Source organism: Musa acuminata, chromosome BXJ1-11 (assembly GCF_036884655.1).
Source record: "Musa acuminata AAA Group cultivar baxijiao chromosome BXJ1-11, Cavendish_Baxijiao_AAA, whole genome shotgun sequence".
NCBI classification, from domain to species: domain Eukaryota; kingdom Viridiplantae; phylum Streptophyta; class Magnoliopsida; order Zingiberales; family Musaceae; genus Musa; species Musa acuminata.
In genome coordinates, this window is record NC_088337.1 from 25,043,438 (window position 1) to 25,060,363 (window position 16,926).

Consider the following 16,926-nt stretch of genomic DNA (forward strand, 5'->3'; position numbering starts at 1 on the left):
TCTCCAACCCATCGGAAGAACCCAAAACGCTACACCTAATAAATAGTTACCAATTTCCCTTATTTTTCCAAGGAAGAAAAAAAGCCTCTACGAAATCCCAAAAAGATCTTCATTAAATGCTCGCTCTTTCTCAATAGTCTTTCTTCAACGTCTCTACTACTGCTAATGGTAGTAATTTGTGTCACCTTGCAAGCAACGAAATAAAGTAATCTAAGATACTTACATGGAATGAAGAACTATATGCTCATTTATTAGAGATCATTGAATACTCAGATTCCAATTTTATTAGATGTGTTGATAAAAAAAAAAATCAACATTCAATAATTTATTAAGTTAGAGGAGCAATTTTGTTGAGGACTGCAAAAAGAATTTGTCACTGTTATATTCATTTTAAAAGTTGAGTTTGTAGTTCGTTTTGAATTATGATTGTAAAATTTTATTTCGAGACTTCGGATCATCGATAATATTATTAAAATGCTTAAATTTTATAACAGTATTTTTATCTAAAAATGATAATCCATCACAACTCTAATACCAAATATGTCAAAAACTCAACACACATTCCTAAAGAATAGAATTTTGGCTAAAACTAATCTTTTCTTTCTCACTCCAACCTTCCTTGTGGCATTGTCTAGACTCACTTTGCTACCAAAACAACAAAGTTTTTCTATTAGAAATCACATTCCCAGATAAATACTACCATGTTTACCACATCGATCATTTGATATCAACACACTACATGAAGTGCAATAATGGATAAAAATGCCAAAAAAAGGGAGTTTAAAAGAGATACATGTAGAGAATATATGGACGGCGAAGTGAAACATCATCGAATTTATGTAGATATATCCATCCTCAAAACTGAGACACCACTGCAAACTAATCTCACTCACAGAGTCTTGAATATGGTGTCCTCAATACATTTTAGTATCTGCTTAGTTTGCCAAACTTCGGTATTTGCACGATCCATAACCTGCAGAAATCATCAGGTCAATCTAACCGTCCAATGTCGATCAAGACAGCAAATACAGCAATAAATCATACAAGCATCAGTTTACGATTTCACCACATGATTGTAAAACCATAGTGTGATGGTATATAACATTTGTCCATCCATGAAAATAATATCTACAATTTCGTAAACTGTTATACTAATGAAGCAATATGAATGGTATCAGTGATAAGACAGTATCGCAGAAAGCATAGAGTGAATTAGTTTCCTCGAAAATATCATGACCACAATATTTATCATGAAGAAAACCAGCTTTTGCAAAGCCCTTAATAACTTTTAGCAATTCTAAACCTCAAAGCATTAGATACTAAGACATGAAATTGTTTCTTAGCATCAAGTTGAATGGCAACATCATGTTTAAGTTGAATGCTTGTGCATCTAATCTTCCAAATCATTTTGTGAAGATAGAATATTACTTTGTTCTTGTCTAACCTGTCAAATAAATACTACTCATTGAAAAGTAGAATAATGTTACTTTCTTCAATATTCTTCTGTACACATTAGGCTCCAATATGCTATTCAGTATCAACTATTAGAGATTCATAATAAAGTCGATCATATCATAAAATAGCAAGTGTAACTACCATCAGTATTTAAGGTCATCTCTATGATCTGTTTGTTATAATACTTTAGACAAAGAACTCCATGAAAACAAAGACTTACACCAATCATATGGATGTAGATATACCAAAATTTTACTACAAGAATACCAGAAAGATAGATAGATTGCACTCTCAGTAGCTGCCAAACTCAGGCAAGTAATTGTCGAGAACAGATGATATATATATAACAACAAAAACATAATCTTAAGCCGTTAAATTTTTTAAAACCGAAGCTAGGTGTTTGTTGTTTTATCACAATTCAATCGAAACCATTTACACCCTTCTTAATTAAATTCCAATCTGTTGCCATTAATTATAATAAGGTGCATGTCACATTATCTTTACTAATCTAGAAAGTTGCTCTCGACGTAATTGCTTTGTTAGCCGTAAAAGTTGCTGTCATCTAATCCTAGCTCATTCATTCAAACCTGCATTAGTTGCATCAGTGTGACCTTTCAGCGAACAGGTTATGGACAATAATGCTGACATAAAATTCTACAGGAAGAAGGATGTGGCGTTTACTTGGATCTGTTTTGGTCTGCAAGGCGAGCCCGTCAAAGAAGCACGTCGCACCGGCCCGCCGAAACAGCTGCCAGTACGAATTGAAGGCGTAAGAGGCGTGCGACACGATCGTGTTGGGCTTGTGGCAAGGCCCGCCGGGCCGGATCTCGTCGCATGTGCCGTTCCCCTGCCCGCAAGCATACGCCAGCGCCGCCCCCACTGCCGTCGCGTTCGACGCCGCCCTCCGACCACCGCCGAACACGCACCATATCCGCCCCTTGTACGGCTCGTTGTTCTCCGGGGGCGGCAGCGACGGGTATGACGCCAACGGCCGCCGCCCGCTCAGGTCCACATCGTAGGCCATCTTCCCGTGGGGGTAGAGCAAGCCCCAGTGGCGCTCCGTCCCCGGCCCCGGCTTCTGGTTCTCGTTGTAAAGCGAGAAGATGAACACCGGCATCAGCGCCCCTGGTCTGGCCGGCGTCCCCGCCGCAGGCCGCGCCGCCATCCGCTGCACGAGGTTCCGGTTGTAAGTGGCCGCGTTGTGGACATTCGCTCCAATCTGGTCCAGGTCACCGGCGTTCGGCCAACCAGTCTCGGCCACGGCCATCCGGACGTCGCCGAACCCTAGACGGCCCATCGCGGCCGCCACCGCATCGAGCATCTGGTCCAACAGGTTGGTGTAGGTCAGCTTGCTTCCGGGGTCGAAGTAGTTGAAGCTCGAATTGGCGGTGAAGAGGGCGTAGTCGAGGCGGATGGAGGAGGGATTCGAGGCCCAGGCAAGGTAAGGGTAGGCGTCGACGAAGTAGTAGGAGCGGGTCTTGTGAAGGAACCGGAGGAGAGGTCGGATCACCGGTTCGGCAATGTCCGAGCGGAAGGCGCCGGCGGAGGGCGGAAAGGAGATCCCGAGGGCGTCCATGGCGAAGGTCGTGCTGACCTTGACATCGCGGATGGAGCGGGCGATGAGAGAGCGGTGGATGTTGACCATGGCAGGGACGAGAAAAGGCCAGGTGGAGCTAGCGAGGGAGGTGTAGGAAAGGATCTCGTTGCCGACGAGGAGGTAGCGGACACGGACGGCGGGGTAGAAGGGGGTGAGGTAGGCGGCGACCCAGGCGTCTGCGAGGGAGGCGTTGGTGCCCAGGGAGGGGATTATCTCGTTGGGCACCATAATGGAGACGCGGAGGCGGGTTCCGGCGAGGGCGCGGAGGATGGCCGGGTTGGCGTCGTAGATCTTCACGGCGCCGGCGCCGAGGGACCGGAGGAGGGCCACGGAGCGGGCGGCGGAGGGGAGGTCGTCTCCGAGGGTGCCATAGTTGATGCCCAGCCTCGCAAATCTCCCACCTTTCGCTGCTACAGACGAGAACAGAGCGTCACAAAGCACTACAAGCAGATAAAAACCAGACCTTTGGACCTAAAAAGGGCCAAAAATATCCAAATTTGCGCAGCCAAAGACGAAGCACATATGACGAAGAACATCGAGCGAAGAAAACAAAAGCAGAGAAACAAACGAGCGATTGCTTTACCCAGCGAAGAGAAGAAGCAGAGCAGGATGAGAAGAGGGAGGAGGGCCATTTCTCTGTGCCGCAGCATGGTCAGGCGCGAAGAAAGCTGCTTCTCTTCTCTGGATTCCTCGGCTCTTCCGTTTCTCGAGCTTCCAACACGGGAAATTAGCAGCGCTGCAACTCACAATAAACTCGGGGAGTCAGGAAAGTTGCGACCTTTATAGGAAATTCCAAGGGGTAAATGAAAAAGGCATTCATGGCGAGTTGAACCACTTCAGCTACCGGAAGTAAGACGACAAGGGTTAAACAGTACCAATCAATGGAGAGAGAGAGCGAGGGTGAGATTGTCGTGGTGGTGTTTTCAAGTCTGTTCTTGGTAGCAGAGCGAAAGAACTGCGCTTTGTTTCGCCCTGGCTTCGGCTTCCTTTGGATGCGTGCGCTCTGCCGCTTTTACTTCTTAGTTTTGGAGAAAGAAAGCGCCGGGAATAAAGAAAACAGAGGAAAGAGCCGTTCGAACGTTGACGATGATGGGGACCCGTTTGCCATGCCGGAGGAGACAGCGCGGGGACATAGCCTCTCCCATGGACAACTCTGGCCAGTGAGAGTGTGCGCCGCGAGACAGGGTTCAGGTTTCTACCGTTGCACTGGCCCCCATCCCGTAGCCGTCTATCGCTGATGATGCTGGGGACCTTCAGATGCTGTTTTCTGGTTCGGATGAGTCACACCCGCAGCCCAGTGGTCCGCGAGCGGATGGCACGTACTCGGATATTGTCGAGTGAGTACGCGCCGTAAGACAGGGTTCAGGCTCCTCCTTTGGCCCTGGGCCGGTCCCTCTGCGGTCGACCGTTGACGGTGATGGGGACAACCGGCCTCTGTTTGCTGTGCAGGAGGAGAAAGCGAGGGGACCGAGCCTTCTCCCACGAGGTGCGCATGCGGAGGCCACGTACTCCAGTGAGTACCCGCCACAAACCAGGGTCCAGGCTCCTGCCTCCTCGCCGGCGCCTATCCCACCGGGGCAGAACGTTGACTGTGACGGGATCTGCAGCCGCTGTTTGACGTGCGGCAAGAGACAGCGAGGGAACGGCGCTTCTCCTAGGCGCTACCCAGCAGTGCGCGGGTGGAAGCCACGTACTCGGATCTTGTCCAGTGAATGCCTGCCTCGAGACAGGGTTGAGGCTCCTATTTGTACAGTCATTTCACTTCTTCTGTGAGGGAAAAGTCACAAGTGTTAAACAGGAAAAAGAACAACGTTAGAGTAGCAACACTTTGATGCTCGGAAAAAAGATGCAAGATTAATCACAAGAAACAATTGCATTACTTGAATATGCCCAATGAAATCATCAACTCAGTACCTTGTCCAGAAGTATGCCATCGCTGCATTTTCATTATTGTGGCTTCAAGAAGTCATTTGAGCATCCACGATGTGAGATATATTTAGGATGCCAAGTGACTGACATCTACATTTCAGCTTCTGCAACCAAATAAATACATGCATCAGCTACCAAAATATATTGCACAACAAGAACTCAAAGAATGAATCCTCTACCAAAGCAAAACAAAATATCCTTTCCCCATGTCAAAACAAAGTAGGCCTATATGTAAGTCAGATATCAATGAATGACAAATGCCTCTTTAAGTTGGTTCTCTTTCCCTTCTATTGTACATTTCCTCTTCTGAAAAAGATTTACATAAACCGAAATTGTGTATCAGTGTAGCAGGAACACCCCATCCATCATAAGAATAGTCATTATGAGTCGATTTATGCAGTTTCTCCTCCCCAGTAATCCACCTATGCACTTAAAAACAGTGCAGTCTACAAGTTCATTTCCACCTGATACATTTCATATCCTCCAACTTACACAAGTTAATGTACCCAGGTCTTGCAAGATCAGATACATCTCACCACTAGCGTTATATGAGTCAGCAAAGATCTTGCTTAAAATGGTCCTGTGTGCCACTGGTAACATGTAATACTGTTGCAGCAAATCAGAACTCATACCTGAAGGGATGAAAGGCAGCAAGAATAAATAGGTTGTGTATCTCGGTCCTGCTACCATATCTTCAATATGAATCAGGTATAAAGGAAGTTTGATATAAAAATGGAACGGCATAGGGCAAAGCGAGAACACTCTCGGACCCAATTCTTATTGCCTCAGCCCACACTTGAGGTGTCTCATTAGCCTCAAGCTCTGTCTTTGGTTTTGATTGAAGTCGAAAGCTGCAGTATAGCCATTCCTGGTCATCATACTCTGGCAAATCATCCATTTTGCACATGGAGTATATTTCACTGAGATACTTGAAATCACAGTGAGGCTTCAAAGAAACTCACCCTTTTGAATTGTCTATAACAGCTGGATACCTCGATTCATCTGAGGATGGTGGAGGCATTTCTACACCATTTAGAATGTGTTCCTCATTACTTACAGAAAGTTTTTCTGCCTTAATGTTATTTATGGCCTCAGGCTTCATGGAAGAACAAGAAACATGGGACGAGTCCACTAGCATCCCATTTTCTGTGTGGGTAGTTGTCCTTTGGAATTTATCAGGCAGCATATCATTCTCTGTAATGACAAAGCACACAAGGTGAAACATAATTATAACCAAAGGCAATGACATCTACAATACCATAAAACTAAATGATGCCTGCAGAATCAAAGGAAAGCAGCTAAATAGAGCAGCCAAAAAGAATTACGCACCATGCAGAAGGCCATTCATCTCAAGTTCCTTTCTCTTCTTATTTTCATCAGTATTGCTACTCCTTTTCTTGTCTCTCTGAGAAGCTAGCAGTTCTAGATTTGAAATACCTATCCAATCCTTTTTTTCCTGCATCCCTTATCTCATCATATTCTTTATTTTATTGCTCATATTCATGTCTCGATTTTGTCTTCTCTTTTCCTTTCTCCTTGAGTTTGTCCTTGTCCTTGTTCTTCTTATCCTGACCACTGCTCATGCATCTTGGGTCATTTCTACCACAAGCGTCCCCTACCATTTTATTCTCTTTCCCCTCAATACTTTTGCTTCAACCTTCTCAATTGGTTGGCCAATTCCCCCTGTTCTCTCTGCTCTATAAAGATGTTTGGAACCAGTTTCTTGATTTCTCTGCTGTCCTCTGTTTTCTTTGCAAGGCCAATGGCATCAACTTTTCTATGAGCCAGAATCGTAGAGCTTTCTGCTGATTGGCACAAACCATTAGAAGATCTTTGTACCATGCTAATAGGAACAACAATTTTGTTTCATTTGCAGTTCTCCTTTTCCACTGCAGTTGTGATGTATGGACCATCAGATCTTTGTTGAAGAGAAACCCTTGAGTCCACTTCCTCTTTGTTCATTACCACCATTTCCTCTTTGCCCCAGATAAATGAAGTCTGGAACCAAATTAGCTGTATTTCATTCTTTTTTAACAGCATTTGCAGATCCAGAAGCCTCGGTATGACTTTGAATCAAACTAGGCAATTTATCTGCTGTCCATCCCATTGTTTCTCCAAGGCAAAGAATACATAGAAGCAGAAATGACAATAATACTTGCAACTCTTTCCATAAGCTTTGCAGCTTTAGCACCGGATCCATCAAAGCTTCTTTGGATGAAACTAGTGGAGTTACCGACCATTCCATTTGCTTCAACCTTCTCTTCAAGTTTGATCTGATAGTACAACTCAGTTAATTTGTAATGCTTAATATCTTCAGTTTTCCAGCTGCCCTCCAGCCTGTCTTTATGGTGACATTGAATCGGTTTCTCGATCCTATCATTATATGTCCCACGTCCACCCTTGTGCCTTTCTCTTCGATTTTTCTGTTCTTTGTGTTTGTCTTTTCTTTGGTCTTTGTCCCTTCCTTTTTTACCTTCCCTTTTTTCTGTATCCCTGTTCTCCTTTTTATGCTTTTTCTCATTGTGCTTCGCCTGAAAACAATAGTCCAATTCTTGGTTACAATAAAGTTGTCAGAATAAGTAAATCACACTTCTAAGTTATTGCACTAACTATTAATGAAGGATGAAAAACTGCCAACATGATTAATTGAAAACTGAAAACAGCACTACAAAAACAAAGGTCACATAAAAATTACAGTCAACATGTGCCTTTGCAAATTCTGAGAGACAAACATCTAATAGTTTATTTACTGCAGGAGTTACAGTCAGTAACTTGATATTCTCATGGACAACTTTCAATTGTTGCACGCATGGTTAACAAAACATTTAGAAAGCAAGGCAGCAAAGATCAAAACAATCTTTACCTACAGCAAAGATCAAAGCATGAAAAGAACATGTAACATAGACCATTTACCTACAGAACTAAATAACAAGCTAGAAATCTCTCTTGTCCTCTTCCTGAATGAGAAATCACAATACCACCTAGAAGAGTATGGAAGCTAACAAATATCCATAAAGTACAACAGAAGAACATTTCAAATATCAAGTTATGTCTCATCACAATAAAGAACATTTCAGATGCCACACATTGTTTGTAACCAGTGAGTTTCATATAGGACAGATTTTACTTTACTCAGATAAAACCAATCACCATGATAAAATAACATTAAGAAATAGTCTACAGCAAGGTTCGCAATATCGTACCGTACCGGTGTTTCGATCTGGGCTCGGTACCGGTACGGTACGGTATACCGCTCGGTACACCTGGGTGTACCGAGCGGTATACTCAGGTGTGCCGAGTACTGTAGCTCTGCTACAGTGATACAGTGCACTCGGACCGGTAACAAGCAGTCCGCATACCGGCAACCTATCGGACCGGTACATACCGCCCGTACCAGGCGGTACAGTTCGGTACTGCAGACCATGACTCTACAGTATGTTCTTCTAATATTCTCCATCAATACAGGATGCCTTCTTATATCTAATATACTCAGCAGCTCCCCATTGATACTCAACACAAATATATTGGAACATATACAGAAAAAGTTTTTTTTTTAATTTTAGAAATGAAATTCAGTTTATCTTCCATTGAAATCCTTGCAAATATCCCTCGAATATATCTGAAATGACGAGTCTCACATAGAAAAATCATACTTATTTCATCTAGACAACTGAATAATGAAATTATCATAAAGAGAACTTCCAGAAGTAATCCACAATATGCTTCCCCATTATGAGAATAGAACACTCGAGAGTGTGGTTAGACACAAAAGAAAGTCAATCACATGTTAATATCAATTAAATGTATAATGGATTCTGATTAAGCTGATAAATGCATCGAGCAGACTGAAAATGAAAGAAAAAAGGATACCAAACTAAACTAGTCACCTCATAGTTTTCTTCAACTAATCTACTGTTTTAATAAACCTTTTTTAACTAGGCATTTTACTCATGAAAACTATTTTCAGGAATTATAAATGTCATCTAAAATTTATATCAAAGCAATGGGATTCAGAATGGTGGGAAAAAATGATGACTAAGATGAATGCCTTTGATGCCCATTCATAACAACAATAGTTTCAGATTGACTAAGAAGAAAGAAATGATGGAAGAAAAGGTATTCTATGAAAGAAACCTTCATCAAGAGAAGAGATGTTAGCACTAACCCTTAAACAGGAAGAATTAAATTTTAGAACATTTTACATTTTACGCATTTATTGTCTTTGATGATCTAGTTGGCAAACTTTCACCCAATTATAAAGAAAATCAAACAATGATATCCAAGAGCCCATGTGAAATGACTAATCAAATGTACGAGTTGACAAAATTAATCACAAACCATTTTGCAGATAGCTGTTTCTCCAGAAAAAGCACACTGCCTAGGTTATTGATAAAAAATCAGACTTTTCCAAGACTAGTAAAAATTTCCCCCTTATTTCATTCCACAGTATAAGAAATTTCAGTCCATAATGCCACCGGCATTTTCAATAGTCAATTATCAAGGGAAATAAATTATTAAGCAACAGATGAAATATTGCTAATGTTGTATATCCACAAGAACTTCACAGCCAAAATTGCAAGAACACATGCAGCTGTGAGAACCATAAACCAAAGAGTCCTTAATGCAATATGCAGTTGCTGCCCATGCATGCTATTGCACAGGCCTGGCAGTATTCAGCAAAACTCTCTCCCTTCCAGGTGAGTGCTCAATCTCTCTGTGCCAAAGTTGAAGCCTTATCAGTTGAAACAATCAGTTGTTTCTTAACTTGAAGCCTCTAAAGTTGACCGAATAGAGGCAATTGAACAAGAATGGCAAGTTGAAAAACATACAAATATCAAAATGGCATGATGGGAACCGAAATATGAACACGTATATAAGAATGCTCATTTAATTTAACCAACTTTAAATTGAAGCAACATTTTCTGTTTAGCTCCCTTGGGAAAGGAATCTATACAACTATCTGGTGAGCGAAAGCTACTCAAACAATTTATTAACAAACTCTGTTTCCACCTAAAACATCGGCTATGATTTTATTTTGGATAATTTAAATGTTAGATACATTGTATGATGAAATTTAACCAAAGTTGCTCATCCTACCGTAGGGCCCACAATGCAGTTGACATGTTATCTACTTCCAAAAAATGCTATGATCAGTTGATACAAAAATAACATTCTCAAAGCAATTCATCAATTGCCTGACTTACACTATCAAATGCCAAGGCAAAGCTCTATGTGCTTGGCAAAACAACTAAATAAAGCCATTCAAAGCTAATAAAAGCAAGCATGCTTCCATAAGCTTATGGAATAACCTTTGCCAGTAAGTATACGTAGTCACTCCTTGCAACATTCTTCGCCTTCTTTTCGTATCCTGGTCCTGGTGGTGGATACGGGAAGCAGCGTGACATTACTGCACACTTGCCAATTGCTGACCAAAAAGTCCCAATATCCAGTTCAGTAGTTCCGGTTAGGGAATGAACCACCGCCGGTGCTCCTGCTCATAAGCCTTGTCCACACGCTAATTTCAAGCTCCAGAATGACTATATTTACACTTTTTGGTGCATCATAATGAAATCCCAGGAAAATAAACTTCCAATAGAACAAAAATGTAACCCAAGGTACCCAAATTCAACTTGTCAGATAAATCTTGTTCCCCTTTTTCCTTTGTATAAACTCACATTTCTATGGCACCTCAAGAACGCAAACAGGCCAGTGATCAGCGGAAAGAACCAAGATCCATTAGGGTTGCACATCTGAAGCGACTACACGTGACTAAAAGCAAGTTCCAGAAGGGTTTCCAAGTGCAGCCCTCTTCCATTTTCTAAACCATGATCAATCTCGGGCCTCCAAAACCACAATCGGGGATGAACAAGCCGCCTCCTTTCCTCAACAACGGAGGAAACCCCCGCAAGAAAATCCAGTAGCCGGAACCAGCCCGAGAAGCAGGCGCCATCATCCAGTCTCCCGATCACTCCCAGAACCCTCAACAGACCATTATCCCGACCCCAGCGCCGAAACCCTCCGCCGTCTCGATACAAAAACCAGAGCCATGAGGCGGCTGGCGCGAGCAAAAGCGGGAGAAGGGTTACCTCTCTAGATATTCGAGATAATTCTCAGCTCTCAGGGGACCCTTTTTAGATGCTCGAGGGAAGGGAATCATAGAAGAAGAAAAGACTGGAGCTTTGTTCGATCGCTGTAATCTTTGCTCCTTGTTTGATGTTGTTGGCGGTTCTGTTCCAATCTGCCTTCCCTTGCAGTTCCCCTCTACATAACCACCATGGGAAAACAAAGATGGCTGTCAAATGGCTATGGAACGTATGTATATAATATACATACATATATGTATGTATATATATATATATATATATATATATATATATATATATATATATATATATATATATATATATATATATGTATATATATACACATATACATATATATATATATACATACATACATATATATATATATATATGTATGTATGTACATACATACATATATATATATATATATAAGTATGTATGTATATATATATATATTCTTTAATTTTGATAATTTTGTATCGAGCACCCGAGAAATTTTGGCTCATAGTCATGTGAAAAATCGTTTTACCCATGCTTGTCAAACTCATCGTCATCTCATCCTCCCTATATTATCATCTTGCATTACTTTTATCATTGTCTTTAAGTCCTCGTCTATTTTGTAGGGTCCTTCGTCTACAATCCTTATACGAGAGAAGAAAAGGTATCAGAGTAATTATCACATTCTTCCTCGTATGAGAGTTGTGAGTGACAAATCTTATGAAGTAGTGAGAATGGACGATAACTATTAAGGTTTGATAAGGGTGAGACCTTTGTTGCTAGTCACTTTCATACATAGTTATGCCAGTGCCATAGTGACAAGAGGTTATTTAGGGAGAAGCAAAGGGAGGCAACCATCGGGATCGAGGGGTGACTAGGGGCTAGACAGAGTATGATGGTCGATAAGGGTAAAATAGTCATTTTAAAAAGATGCTATGTAAGAATTTCTTAAGGTTGGAGGGTTATCTGAAAAAAATTTAAAATTATATATTTTTTTCATAAATTTATAATAATTATTATTTACAAGTGGAATTACTCTTGTGGTGTTCTTTTGATTATTAAATTAGATTTTTTGTTGCCCAAGTAATATATGTACGCGACATGTGGTGTTACTGTTGTGACAAATTTTCTTTATCTAAATAGAAAATGCATTTAATATTATCCATGTTCGTAGTTATGATTTGTTTTTATGGTATTTATTAGAGAGACTTGGGATCACAAAAATAAATAAATAAATTTATCACAACTTATGTTTATAAAAATAATTTTTTATTATATTCTACAAGTGGTGTTACTTTTGTAATGATTTTTTATTTAATTAAAAATTATATATATTTTTAAGGATAAATGATGATAATGTAATTTGATTTCGGAATTTGATCTTGGAGCCTTGACATGACCCATGAAAGTTTTACCTAGAACTTTCTAGAAATCATATTTATTATTGCCTAAGATGATACATATTTGATACTCATTGCCTAAGATGATACTTATTATTGACTAAGATAATAATTATTATTACTTTTGGCTCTCAAAGCTTTCGTTTATCATTAGTGCAATTCAATTTTTCCTCTTTCTTCTTTTGCATTTGTGTAGAAGGGCATGAAAACCCTTTTTTTGGCAAGAGTTAAAGCAAGGCAGGTGAAACAAAACATTTCAGCTTAGCAGAACAGAGCACCAAATTTTAGCAAGCAGCTAAACAAGCTGAGGTTAACATAAAGAAGTCAAGTTTATAGCTGAAAGTTCATCTTTAAAAATAACCAAAGCAGAAAAACACAAAAGTCTATCCAAAAAGATAGAAGAAAATGAAAAGAATGACCACCAATTGCAGTAAAATGTAGATCAAACAAATTGTATAGCATGTTTTAACCCTAAAGTATTAAACCACATTTATCAAAATAAGAGTATAATATATATTGATGAACCCCACGCCTTGCGTAAATATTACCATCTGCAAACACTGAATGAGTGTATATGCAAGATTAATAAATGGATAAAGAACAATTTCTATAAGATTATTCTTCATCAGTAGGCAGACCGCATTTGATAATGTAAATACAAGTCATTTCTCCAATTTGATGCTGTATTATTCCTACAACCACATGATTGATGTATTTTCTGGAAACTGAACAGAAAATCATGGAAGTGATAAAACTATAGGATTTCTTGGCAACTAAATACTACCTCCTGTCATGTAAAATCTCAGCATTAACAGGAAAAAATGTAGAATCAGATATAATCGGATCAAATCTTTCAGATATTATCAGACAAGTCACCACTAAGAAGTGCTATTGGCAATTGTCTGCAAGAACAAATGCTTGACTATTGGATCAGTAGAAAATTGACCCAATACAGCAATTGTCGCTGTGTTGCTTCCTACTTTCTCAATCCCTCTTGATATCATGCAGATATGGCGAGCTTCCACGACAACCATTACTCCACTGTTGAAAATAGAATAAACTGCTTCAGCTATAGTCCTAGTTAATCTCTCTTGAACTTGGAGCTTGCAAGCAAAGGAATGGACCATTGATCGCAAAATGGATCCCTCAATACATTTACCTTCTTGTTTATCTAAGTACCCTATGTGCACAACACCATGGAATGGCAGGAGATGGTGCTCGCACTGCGAGCAAAAGGGAATGTTCAACACAGACAGAATCTCATTCAACCGAGTAACATTTTCATCTGTCACACTAGAGGAGCTCACTTCCCTATGAATCATGCCATTTAACCTTAGGTCCAAGTTAGAACTCTTAAAATTCATTAGCCACTGCACATAACGGTATGGGGTGCCGACAAGTTCTTTCCGCAATGGATCTTCACCAAGGGAGTGGAGAATTGAAGCTACTGCAGCCACCATTGCAGCATGTGTCTTGGAAGAATTCTTACCAACTTTAGAGCTCTTTGTGCAATGGCCATTGTACAAAGGTGTCTCCAGAGACTGTACTGGACACCAAGATGGAACATGAGAACGATTCATATCTCCTGCTTCGATGTCTACACCTCTTAGCTTCAGAAGTGCCAAGAAGTCATCCCACACAGAGCCTTCTTCTTCTGTAAAATCTCCAGAAGTTGAAGAAGCTGAAACTTTTACCCACCCTTGCCTATCCAATTTGGATAGGTGCCGCGGATTGGAAGTACACTTGAGGGCTTCGGGAAATTGTATGTGCGAACATTGAAGAGCAACAGCCACTCCAGCAGGTTTGATGCTACTCTGTAGTGCTGAACAAATTTCATTTGCCAGTCTTTGTGGGTCTTGAAGCCTCCTTGCGAATACATCTGCAACTCGGGATAGTTTGCTTAGACCCACAACTCGTCCTCCTAACGGCACATAACCAACATGGTACTGGATACTGAACGGAAGCAAACAAGATTCACAGTATGAAAATAAATTGATGTCACGAACAACCACCAGCCCACCGGCTCCTCCTGCATGACCAATACCAGGGTCCAAACCAGCTTCGGGAAACAAGGCACCTTGAACAATGTCCTTTACTTTCTGTTTGTAACCTAAGACAGAAAACAACAGATTGAATCAAGAGTTGAAATGATTTAAAATTTCTACCAATTAAAGTGAATTATTTTTAAATCTTTACTTGCTAGAGTTGTAAGGAAATAAAAGTATCCAAAAATGGTGATAATGAGAGGATAAATTTGATTTGAACACAAACTCATTTAGAATCCTCTTTGAGCCTTGACATGTTAGAGTCGTGGGGAAAAATTATCTAAACATGGTGCGACTGAGAGGTGAACATTGATAGGAACACACTCATTCGTATAAAAATTCCCTTTTCTGGGTAAAATTTGCTTTAAAAACTAAAACTCATTCTCACAATCCCCTGTTTGAGTACCTAGAATGTGATAACTCGTGAACAGCTACTATCTATGAATTACAGAAGGTTGATACTCGTTGAGAATTTACTGGCAGAACAAGTTTAAAGAAAACAATACTTTTATATCTTGAGACATTCAAATAGAAAAGAAACTTTGACTAGCCAAATGTAAGATCAACAGCAAGTACCATCATCTGAATCAAAGAAATTTATTAGGAATATAAGGACTAACAACACCAGCTCAAAGATCTATTTCGCAGATATGTAGCAAAGAAACTAACAAGCAGTAACTGACATGGAAAAACATTAATAAGAATAATTATAAAATAAGTAAACAAAAAATATATAATATTTAGAAAACAGAAGCATATCGTCATCGAACAATAAGCATGTTTAGTATTGCAAAGATAGCATTAACTGATTTATAGAAAGACCAAATCATTATTAACAAACCACATCACTCGGATTAGCAAACAGGTGAGGATTGCTGACAATAATAACTCGGAGGCCTACAATGAGCAAAGATAGAGGCAAACCCAAGATCAAGATTCAACATAGCTAAAGTTCAACTGCTGCTGTAAAAGGATCGAATCTATGGCTAAAAAAAGGAAGCAACAACAGTGAAATATATTCTTCCTACGGATGAAAGAAACTCTTGCAAACCCCTTCCTTTTTGCGGAAACAGGCACCGAGACTGTCGAACAATGAACGATTATAGTTCAACCTACAAGGAAAGTTTTAGCAGTGACGCAATCGCCAGGTGAAAGAGACTAAGTTTAACATAAAAATGCCGGCTTATCGACATCGATTTAAAGCTAAAAGTTCCGTTTTATCAACCAAAGGAAAGAAGCAAAAGGTCTCCCTTTTCGACACCAAGAAAATACAAACAGAGCGCGATGACAAAGGAAAGGAAAGGCGTGGTCAAGAGCCATGAAACCACGAGGATCTGCCAAAAAAACTCCATCTTCAAGCAACGATCGAAGCAAAGATCACGTTTGGATCCCAAGGGACCGAGCACCTAGGGCCAACCGGCAAATCTAAGAAAACGATCTACGGAAGTAAGCACCCACCTCTGGTTCCTTCCCGGAACGCCTTGGCGACGCGATGGGGCGTCCTGCGGAGCCCCTCCCGCTCGTGGTCCTCCCCGAGGCCTTGCAGCAACACTCGCACGGCGTCCTCGATCGCCCGGGCGGAGTCGGACCCGGAGCCCACCCCAGATTCGCACCCGATCTCTTCCGCTGCCACCTCCAAGTACCCGTCATCGAGCTCGTCCTCGAAGCAGCAGCCAGCGTCGAGCGCCCCCATCCCGCTCGCCGGTGGCCGAGCGAGAAAGGGTAGCGCGAAGGAGACAGATCACAAGGAAACAAATGCCCCAACGATGGAAGTTCCTCCTCGGGATGTGTGCATAGAATCCGCCAATCCTTTCTTAATATCCGCTCTTCCCTCTTTCAATAAATATATAAAGTGGACTGGAACCCACTTGTTGGCTCCAATTGGAATGGGGGTGGCCGTCCGAGTAAGCCGAATAATCCTATTGAATTTTTCATATATACGGCCGTGAGCTAGCGTTCCCAAGGTCAATCTGCACGGATCGTAAAGCGCATTTGTACTGATCTCGAGAAGCAAGAACGGTGATCCGACGAGATCATACGAGGGAGAAGGTGATGCGGAGTAGGATTCCCGGTGGGCCCCGTAAAGAGTGCCAGCGACGGTCGCCTACCCGTCTGAGGAACGAGGGATGGGGGGCAAGAGGGGTGGGGCCCGCTAAGGATCGGTCATCAATGCGATGGGTGTCAAACTGAAGTGACGGTTGGTGGGTACATGAACGACGAGGGCCCCTGCACCAAAACTGTTCAGGGCACGTGAGAGAGCACGTGTCTGCACATGGACTAAGAACTCGAACTCAAATCCAATCCAACTTCTATTTGGATTGCATCCTTTCCTATTATATTTATGCTTAAACTCTGCTTTAAGTGGGGTTGAATTGACACGGATTCCTACGATAATTAGATTCCTACTGTAAACTAGAAAA

At 41.2% G+C, this 16,926-nt stretch overlaps 2 protein-coding genes across 5 annotated transcripts; both read right to left on the minus strand.

Moving 5' to 3' along the window:
* Positions 1–641: 641 nt before the first annotated feature.
* Positions 642–11,258, minus strand: LOC135597348 (probable glucan endo-1,3-beta-glucosidase A6). 4 transcript variants are annotated; one of them, XM_065090176.1, is made up of 9 exons: positions 10,291–11,258; positions 6,311–7,512; positions 5,944–6,175; positions 5,614–5,832; positions 4,967–5,085; positions 3,928–4,819; positions 3,636–3,788; positions 2,137–3,462; positions 642–973 (listed from the first exon to the last, which is right to left on the minus strand). In XM_065090176.1, exons 7-9 carry the CDS (start codon positions 3,700–3,702, stop codon positions 936–938), a joined length of 1,431 nt encoding a protein of 476 aa, XP_064946248.1. In that variant the 5' UTR covers positions 3,703–3,788; positions 3,928–4,819; positions 4,967–5,085; positions 5,614–5,832; positions 5,944–6,175; positions 6,311–7,512; positions 10,291–11,258; the 3' UTR covers positions 642–935. The 4 variants fall into 4 exon arrangements, with proteins under 4 accessions (XP_064946248.1, XP_064946246.1, XP_064946247.1 ...); XM_065090174.1 differs by having other exon boundaries at positions 5,614–5,849; XM_065090175.1 differs by having other exon boundaries at positions 5,614–5,863.
* A 1,993-nt stretch (positions 11,259–13,251) lies between these two features.
* On the minus strand, positions 13,252–16,330 carry LOC135583633 (GTP cyclohydrolase 1-like). The gene is made up of 2 exons (XM_065090178.1): positions 15,965–16,330; positions 13,252–14,571 (listed from the first exon to the last, which is right to left on the minus strand). Exons 1-2 carry the CDS (start codon positions 16,197–16,199, stop codon positions 13,340–13,342), a joined length of 1,467 nt encoding a protein of 488 aa, XP_064946250.1. The 5' UTR covers positions 16,200–16,330; the 3' UTR covers positions 13,252–13,339.
* Positions 16,331–16,926: the final 596 nt, after the last annotated feature.

Bases quoted from the DNA above. Each gene is read 5' to 3' on its own strand.
- LOC135583633 (XM_065090178.1), bottom strand. From the start codon at position 16,199: ATGGGGGCGCTCGACGCTGGCTGCTGCTTCGAGGACGAGCTCGATGAC. The intron at 14,572-15,964 runs GTGGGTGCTTAC...TTTCTGTCTTAG, and splicing joins GTTCCGGGAAGGAACCAGAG to GTTACAAACAGAAAGTAAAG.
- LOC135597348 (XM_065090176.1), bottom strand. From the start codon at position 3,702: ATGCTGCGGCACAGAGAAATGGCCCTCCTCCCTCTTCTCATCCTGCTC. The intron at 3,463-3,635 runs GTAAAGCAATCG...TCTCGTCTGTAG, and splicing joins CTGCTTCTTCTCTTCGCTGG to CAGCGAAAGGTGGGAGATTT. The intron at 974-2,136 runs GTAAACGCCACA...TGATTTCTGCAG, and splicing joins GCAGACCAAAACAGATCCAA to GTTATGGATCGTGCAAATAC.